The following is a 9,848-nucleotide window of genomic DNA, read 5'->3' on the forward strand; positions in this document are numbered from 1 at the left end:
TTTATTTTGTTCTAACGATATACAACTATAAAAAGTGTTTTTTAAGAAAATAACACAATATATTATACAAGTGATGACTCTAAAATATTTTATAAAAAATAATAATGAAATCGCATAAAACAAATATTGCAAATAAGTCATAATATAATGATCATAATTTTAAAGTACTAAATCATGTTAAAATAAGTCGGACAAGTATTAAGTACATGACTAAATGCGTATTTTCAATAAATTAAAGAACAAATATTTAACATTATTGTCATGGTGAGTGTTAGAATCATTTCTTTTTTGTTAGTTTTAGTATTGATTTGGTTCTAATTTGAGTTTTATTAGAGTTACTACTATTGTGGACTATAATCTTTAATTTATTGGATCGTTTAAAATTCTAAGTAAAAATTGAAATAATAATGTTAAAAAATAAAAATTATGAGAACTTATAAGAAAACCCTATTAACGGTATGAAACCAATCCTAGTGTAGTCGATATTTTTCTAAATACCAAATCAAGTAAAACAAAAGCACTATTCAATTTTTTTCTCCATTTAATTCAAACTTAAATTGTTAGTAACTTTTATATAATTTATTTTTTTTAATTTTCACCTCATAATAATCATTCTTATTTTAAATTATTTTTCATAAGATATAATACTCAGACTATGTAAAATTTCTTCTAATAATCCCTTCATTTAAATTCAATATTTGTTAGAAAACAATAACTCATAACCTATTATTATAAAAAAAAATGAGGCCCCTTAAATTTGGGGCCTAAGACACGTATCTTTTTTTTAACATTGTCGAGTCACCCTTGCAAATATATATTTTGTTTTATCAGCTAATTAATTAATTAATATCATGTATTAAAATTTCTTAAAACTACACAATATTTCCAATTAAAAATTAACAAACAAAATTTCTATATTTGAAATTAAAATATGTAATCAACTTCTTCTTTTTTTTTCTTTTGCACAAAACATTACTTTACTACCCAACTTACGAGCCATATTTGTAACTGAAGGTATTTTAGTCATTTTATAATTTTCTTGTAATTTTGTTAGTCCCACTTCAACTTCAAATTTGCACAAACGGTAAGTTTGAAAAAGTCAAGCATTTAAACATTTCTTTTTTCAATTTTGGTAATGAATAAAACTTTGTTTTTTTTTTGTTTTTTGAAAAAGAGCTTTTCAAAAATCTCTTTTTCCAAAAGGATCCAAATTAAGTAAAATCTGGGCTTTTTTTGTAAAAGTGTGGGACCAAAATTAGCCCATTTAGCCCAAATAGATATGAAAAATAAATAAATAAATAAAAATAAAATCCATGGCGTGTAGTTATTGTTCAATACAAGAAATGAACCCTTCCATACGAAGTAAACTTACACGCTTTGTGCTAAATTTGGTTTCACTATTGACTTATTAAAAATCTTCCTTGCCGTCTCTGCTACCCCTAAAGCACCGTATCCTTTCGGTAACTGTAAAAAAATTCAGTCTTTTTTCTTCCTAAATCTTGAAATACATGAGTTTTCACTGAATGGGTTGATCTGGATTGTGTAATTTTGTGTTGATTTCAGTTAAAAGATTGGATTTTTTTTCCAGTTTCTTGATTTAACCCCCAAATGGTCTGTTGTGAAAGTTCTCTACTGCCAGTTGACCAAGAAATAACAGTGGCTAAATCCCATCAATTGGGGAAAATCAATCAAATCCAAAAGAAAAAGAACATGCCTAATCATTCTGGTTGTCAGCAATCTCGTTATGCTTTGATTGATGTAATGATTTTGATTGCAGTGATTGGTGCTTGTGGGGTTTTGCTGTATCCTTCTGTTAATCTTTTGGTGAATAAAGTTGTTGAATTTTTCAGATTGATCAGTTCTGAATTGAAAGAAGAGATTTTTGAAGCTCCAGGTTTATACATCTGTTTAGGACTTAGTATTTTATTTGCTGGAATAGCTCTTTGTGCAGTTGCTGTATGTACTGGCAGGAGATGTGGGAAAGCAGGTTGTCGTGGGCTTAAGAAAGCTGCTGAATTTGATATTCAATTAGAGACAGAAGATTGTGTTAAGAACTCAAATCTTATAGCAGCAAAAGATGGAGTTAATAAGAAGGGATTATTCGAGTTACCTCGCGATCATCATAAAGAATTGGAAGCTGAGCTTAAAAGGATGGCACCTCCTAATGGAAGAGCTGTACTGATATTTCGAGGGAGATGTGGATGCTCTGTAGGTACAATGGAAGTGCCTGGACCCAAAAAGACTCGAAAGGTTAAGAAATAGGAGTAATGTTGTTAATCTGTAAAACATATTTTATACTGAAGCAGGCCTAATGATCATATATTATAAGAAGATACTGTTTCCTACAATAAGCTTATTGAAATAAATCTAATGAATTTATATTTGTATATTGGAATCATTTCACTTGCTAGCTTTTTAGATTTTAATTATGTCACTACTGTAGTAGTGGTAGTTGCTTTATATGTGTTATTAGTTTAACTGCACTTTATGTCTTCAGGCTCCAGTATCAATCTTTTCCCAATCTTATACTGTGTTTCATTATCCGAATTTTGATTGTTAGACCTTTTATGGTACATTTGTGGTTATGATCCTGGCTAAGAAAAAACGCGAGACTTCAAATTGCAGCAACTAGACACCAAGGTATGCTTCTTTCTTGAGATGTTTCAGTATATTCGTGCACTTCATTCTTGATCTGATATGTTCGCAAAATAGTCTAGAACTTTTAACTCGTGTTTTCAATGAAACGAATGTTTTTAAACTGCTCAGCATAGTCATCCTATAATATGTAAGGTTCTTCAGTCTGGACTTTCCTAGGGATTACTTCGATTAGTGTATGGCTGGTGTACTTTGATACTTCACTGTTCAATTATGTGAATACGAAGGCTGGCCTTTGTGCACTCTGTTTGATTCTTTAGCAGTATCTTTCATGGTAAATTTTCTTTGTTGTTTCTCCTTTCCCTTTCTCAGTTTCTGAGAACGGGATCATGTTCGAAACTTTACTTAAAAATATGATTAGGGAACATAGTTTCTTAAAAGGTTACAGTAACAGAATTCATATGGGGTATCGATTGAGATTGCATATCGTCTTCAGCACTTTTTCTGCTAAATAATTCACTTTACCATCACTGCAATGGACCATTAACTACTTAACTTGATCTTGGTGTTGCTTAATCTGCACTGGAAAGTGTCAGAACTTTGGATGGTCCAATATGATCAACACTTGTGTGATAATTGCTTTAATCTTGGGATAATCAATACATATCAGCTAATTGCTTGTCTTATGAGCCATATCTAGGGTGGGTTCTGCAGGTTCAGTTTAACCTGTCACATATGCAAAAACATAGCAGAAAAGAAAACAATACATATAGTAAGATTACACTTATTTGACTGCATTTTTTTCTAGATTCTGGATTCACCTTCACTTGTGAGTACCTCTCATGCCTTTGTTGAGGATTCCATCTTGGCTAGCTTGATTGTAATTTACTACGTTACCCTGTGCGTTCGGTACGGAGAAAAATGTTTTTCAAGCATGTTAAAAGCTGCAGTGTTTGCTACAGTTCAAAGCGAGAAATTTTACGGCACATGAAGAAATGCTTGGTAGTTTACCCTAAATATTGATTGTGTTCTCCTCACCGTTCTAACACACATCACCTACCTTCGTAGCCCCATTCCGCCACCACCTTCGTCTCCAATAATATTTGTCTAGATTATATAAAAATGCTTTTAGAACAATTCTGTTGATTATATAGTGAAAAGGAAAAAAAGTCTGATTTACTAGCTCAACTTTGTCATTTGAAGCTGATATGTTCTTTGTTATGAAAGTACGGATCGTATATACCTCTACCGTTACAAAATGAGCTTATACCCTTAAGGAAGTGAAAAAATAATTTTAACTTTATATTTTTGACTTTTGATTTTTTTAAAAAAAATTATGTAGGTGTATACATGAAGTTATAACAAAGTTCAAGGTATATTTTAATTTTTCATACAAAAATTATTTTTTGACATCTTTGATTTTCATTATTTCAATTCCTTATTTTTATTTTATTATTTTTTCGTTCCTTACTTAGTATAAAGAGAAGCTATATTATAATATACAATTATTTTTTCAACTATATTATTATTTAGTTTTTGTATTTGAAAAAAATGGATCATCTATGATAAATTTTACAAGAAAATTAATGAAACATAAATAAATTTGCTCATCAAAATAATAACTTTAAATTAGTCATTGAAACAAAAAGAAAAAGTCAAAACATTTTATGTGTGAGGAGGATTATATTTTTTTTTCTAAAAAACATATTTAAAAAATTAAATGAAAATTAATTTTTTCACTTTCTTCGGTGAAAAAAGATATATGGTCATTTCACATAAAAAAACTTATACGTAAAAAAACTTATATGGTCATTTCTATCGTACTAGTTTATGTATCATATTTATTGATTTCACATAAAAAAAACTTATATGTAAAATATAACGAATACATCAATATCATTGTATATTACTAATTTGAACCTTGTGATGTTAGGAGAATAAGAGTTCTCACTATATATTATCGAACAAATTTTATCGTAGGACATTAAAAGAAGGGAGACAAACTGATCCAGTAAAGATTAATGTTTTGGCTGCTATCAATTCGCAATCTCTGTTTGGACAAAAAATGTTCGGGAAAAGATAATAACAAATTATTTTTGACACTGTAAAATTCGTTTGGGGGATGCAATTTATGATAATTTGAATGAACCTACTTGTGAAAACGTCATTTATGAAACTTGAGGTCATTGATTAATGATCTCATTTAACACAATAAAATGGTTGTCAATAACCTGCTGGATTATCCTGGTGAAAGTGAAACATGTTAAGAGCTCCGGAACATAGAAGAAATTGTGGATATGTACCACCGAAAAGCAATGTTGATGATGAAGTTGAAGATGATACTATACTTTAGGAACCAGTTACGTGTAAGGAAACACTTATCGCATCTAGAACTTTTCACAATTTTATGGTACAGTTTGAAATGACAACATCAGTGCTCTTGGATGCAATAAGAAAATTTAGAAATGAACTTCAACTAGATTTAAATTTTAAGAAAACAATAACATAATAGAATCATATTTTACTAAATTGTCTTAGATACATTTTTACTTTTGAAGAATTATTAATTTATGATATTAATGGGACCATATATTTATATAGGGGTCTTCTAGAAATATATTATCTTATCGAAATTGATGATTTTTTTCCATTAACCCAAGTAGGGACCCAAAAAAAATATTATTTTAGAGAGATTATTAATTTATTGAGTATTAATGTATAGAAGTTTTACTGTATATCTTCTTTCCTCAGTAATTTAATTCTGAATTGTTGATATTATTGTTCTTTTCATAAGAGTAATTTGAAGAAACAGGGTTGGATAGAGAAAAAACTTTAAAATTAGGTTAAACATTTTATTTCATGAAAGTTTCCATTGATATGAACCTAAGCTATTTTATATTAACAAAGAACAAAAATCAAACCTGATAAGTTTTTGAATATTAAAAAACTAAATTCGATAAGGTTATAGTTAAGGAACTAAAATCGATAAGTGTATAGTTAAGAAATCAAAATTGATAAATTTTTAAATAGTTAAAAAATAAATCTGTTAAGTTGAGTATATAATTAAAATATCATTTTAGACCTATTCCTATAATTAACAGACTATTTATGTTATTTTCTCTGCTATTTCTCATTGACTAATAACTTGATTATCCCGTCCATGTGCTTCATTATCTAGTTATATTATGGTATAATTTTCTTTATTTTATTTTTCAATTTTTGGGGTTCTTGTTTAGATAACATATAAATAATAATTTACTTTGTTATGTCTAACACTTTCTTAATGATGATAACTAAATTTAGTTGATAAAATTCTAAGTCTAGTGATTTTGTTGATAAAAACAAGTTCGTAATTTTGCCATACAAATTCTTAAATTTGATACAAATATGCCTCTCGTTATATTTTCAGATTTAAATATATTTTTTTTCATTATACTTTTATGCTAATTTATTCTTATAATTTTTATAAAAATAAATCATCCACTATTTTAAATATCCATTTCACTTTACAAAATACAACTATTTAACCCATTCAAATCCCCTCCACTTTGAGTTGTTTTCTTTTCATCATATCTTTCTTCTTTTTTTTCTTTCCAATAATCCGCTTATTATTAAAATTAGATTCTTCAAGTTTTTGCTCCATCCATTTTTGGAATAACTTTCCCATTGACATTCAAGTCGGGTCTGCTTTCTTTATCAAAAGATTTAACCGTCATTTTGGTAGGGTGTATAAGCATGTACAAGAATAGTATTAAATATGATATGATAGTAATGCAGATATTTATTATATATATATTAATTATGTTGAGATTATTTTTTAATTTATAAGTGTATAAATTATTTATTTACAAAAATACTATTCATAAATACGGTGAAAAGGATATGAGTAAAAATCATTGACCTGACTTCAGTTGGGGTTAGCCCTTCGAGAGATGAAATTTACTTCGATGTCACCTCCATATATTTGTAGATATTTTAAATAAATGTACTTAAGTTTACTAAACATTTGATGAGAGAGACAGAGGATATTTTCTTTTTTATTAAAAAGGATGATGTTTGGTTTATAGGTCGTATTTTTAGCTTTGTGGGAAAGGTTTTAGAGCTTGGGACTGGGCCATATTAAGGCTCGATTTGGTCCGTATTTGCATCGAATAGGTCCATTTAAGGTGAAAATATGTAGAAGTTTCACCGAGGCTTGTTATAATCAAATTATGCAAAAGCCAAATGGTTAAGAAAATGCAACAAAGAACAATGATCTATTTGGAAGAGATTAGGAATAAAAGTATGGTAATTTTAAAAGGTCTTAATAATAACGATATTCATATATATTTAAAAGTGATTTGATTTTATGAAAATATTAATTATATCCTTAATACCATGATTATCACAATACAAGTAATAATGATTTATTTATATTATAATTTGAAAAACATATATGTAAAATTTCGTACCAACCTAATAGCATCATATAAAGCGAAATAGAAAGTATTATTCGATCCGTGCAGGTAATAAGCATAAGCGTTCCTTCCGTTTTCGCAAAATATTCATCTGGACATGTTTATTTACTTTGTTTTACACCCAAAATAATTACTTGAATCGTCCATAACGCTCTTTTTAGATCTGAAGTCATTTTAATATCATCGTGACGTGTGCTCTGATTTGTTTGTGAAGTCACATGCATGAAACGTGAGTATACTTTTTTATTTTGATACCCATCCAACATAATTACTTGAAAATTTTAAATTATCTTGATTTGATTTAAACTAATTTAACCTAAATTCAATAAATTTTGAACTGATTAAGCAGGTTATCTATTTTTGAATTTATTTTGGTAGTCCTACTTGAAATATCATGACACTCTTTGTTTATTTGACGTCATTGTGACCTTACCAAAGCACATGTGCCATGATTTTTTTTAGTGAAGTCATATAAAACGTATAAGGAATAAGTATTTCTTGTGTTTCAGTTTTAGTTTTCTTCCATTAATTGTTCTTTCCTTATTTTTTTTTCTTTTTAAAATATAAAATAAATTTATTAGGTGATTATCTTTAGATTAGTAAAAATATAGAAATACTAAAAAAGTAGACAACAAGCAGAAGTAATTAAGAAACGTACTAAATCATTTTGTTTTATTTATTTTTCTTTTTTTCCAACTTCATTTATCTACAAATTATTCTCTCATTTTTCCCCTCGATTGACTTCCACCTTTTGCTTTCTTGCTGACTACATATACGAATTGGAGCTAGGTGAAGGAGGTTTGTCATCCGAGTAACCCCTTCCTTTTTTTTTTAAATTCTCTTATTTTTTTATTTTATTTGATAATCTAATCCTACACACTTTTTGTCTTCTTTATTTTGAATTTTTTTCCTTCATCAATTAAAAAAAGATGGATGATACAATAACTATAAATTATTTATTTAGATGTTAAATATTAAAAATCAACTTATTTTAGCATATGGTATATCAAATCAGTAGAAGTCAAAAGTGTTTTGTTGCAGTACATTATGATATCACATTACATATCATATCCTAAAAGTGTATCACATATAATTAGTTTCTTTCTTTAAAATAAGGGATAATGACCAAGTACCCCTCAACCTATCCCCGAAATCTCAGAGACACATTTATACTATACTAAGGTCCTATTACCTTCTGAATTTATTTTATTAATAATTTTTTACCCTTTTTTAGCCTACGTGGCACTATCTTGTGGGCCCAACGATGGTTGACTTTTTCTTTCAAAATAGTGCCATGTAGGCTAAAAAAGGGTAGAAAATTACTTATAAAATAAGTCCAGGGGGGTAATAGGACCTTAGTATACTATAAGTGTGTCTCTGTGATTTCGGACATAGGTTGAGGGGGTACTTGTGCATTTTCCCTTAAAATAAAGAGAAAAGATATAAAATCACCATTGAAGTTGTTTTGGATTTTCAAAAAGTCACTTTAATTATGCGATTGTCCTATTACCCCACAAAACTATCTAAATCTACAATAAATATACCATTTTGATTAATTTTAACACCACTCGTGTTGTCACAGCACATGGGCGCGTGAAGGACTGTTGATACAATTTTCTACAAATGTAAAATTGTCATTTGGCACTTCCAATTTGCCTTATTGAAAAAAACTATAAAAACTCATGTATTAATTGTTATTTTTTAAAAACTTTATTAACAATAGTTTTTATTTTTCAAATTATTTTTCTCATCTTTCCTACCATCATTAGTTTACTCATATTTCTTGAGCATCCATGGCTTCCTTCAATTTTTTTTCTCTCTTTTTCCTATTTGACGTTTTATTTTTAAACTAAAGTTATTCAGTTTTATTTTTAAAAAAAAAATAAATTAGTTTAGTATTTTTTTCCCTTACAAATTAAGTTTGAAATCTGGAAGTAGTTAAACTATGAAAAATCAATTTGGAAGTAAGAGTTGGAGAAGGTGATGATTTAAATGTCAGATTTTGACTTGATAATATTTGAGTATTTGGATTTTAATTACTTGTCGATATTTATAATCATAAATAAATTAATTGATAGTAATTTGACTAAAACTAACAGTGATGCTGCGAAATCTACTCAGACACAATGGATTTGATGTTGCTGCAACACAAAGAAAATGAAAAAGAACAACTCAATTGAGATGAAGAAGAAAGAGAAAAAGAAAGAACAGAGTTGAGGTGAAGAAGAAAGAGAAAAAAGAAAATAGAAAAATAAAAGAAATACAAAAAATTAGATAAAAATTATTTCAACACGTGACAAGTGATTATTAGTGCGTGACATACAAATATTTTTGTATAAGTGGTATTGAGTGAAAAATGGGATATACATTCTATTTTGAAACTGTTTAATAGGGTAATAGAACACCCGCAAAGTTAAGGTGTCTTTTTAAAAATTCGAAATAATTTCTATGATAATTTTATGTCTTTTCTCTAAAATAAAATCACTCGTCAGTACTCTATAATTCACAAATGTTATATATATCAAACAATGATGGTATCATTAAAAGACTAACAATTTATTACATATTATATACTGTCAAGTTATTAAAGATGTCAGATTAATTCCTTTAAAATATCACTGAGTCATCTATGAGGTTAAGGAGCATCATAGATGACTGAGTAGTATTTTTGTATCAATTCGAAAATAATCCAATTAAGAGCACAAATAATAGTGAAGAAACCTTGACCACCTAAAACAAGAACAAAGTTCTTGTAGAATTAGCAAAGATGAAAATGCAACAAACTAAACAAAGATC

The 9,848-nt window shown here is 28.1% G+C and overlaps 1 protein-coding gene across 1 annotated transcript; it reads left to right on the plus strand.

Annotated features, from left to right (window-relative positions):
• The first annotated feature begins 1,321 nt into the window (after positions 1-1,321).
• On the plus strand, positions 1,322-2,387 carry LOC101268642 (uncharacterized protein At5g19025). The gene has a single exon (XM_004233316.5). The coding sequence runs from the start codon at positions 1,609-1,611 to the stop codon at positions 2,260-2,262; it is 654 nt and encodes a 217-aa protein (XP_004233364.2). The 5' UTR covers positions 1,322-1,608; the 3' UTR covers positions 2,263-2,387.
• Positions 2,388-9,848: the final 7,461 nt, after the last annotated feature.

Source organism: Solanum lycopersicum, chromosome 2 (genome assembly GCF_036512215.1).
Source record: "Solanum lycopersicum chromosome 2, SLM_r2.1".
In the NCBI taxonomy this organism is placed as follows: Eukaryota; Viridiplantae; Streptophyta; class Magnoliopsida; order Solanales; family Solanaceae; genus Solanum; species Solanum lycopersicum.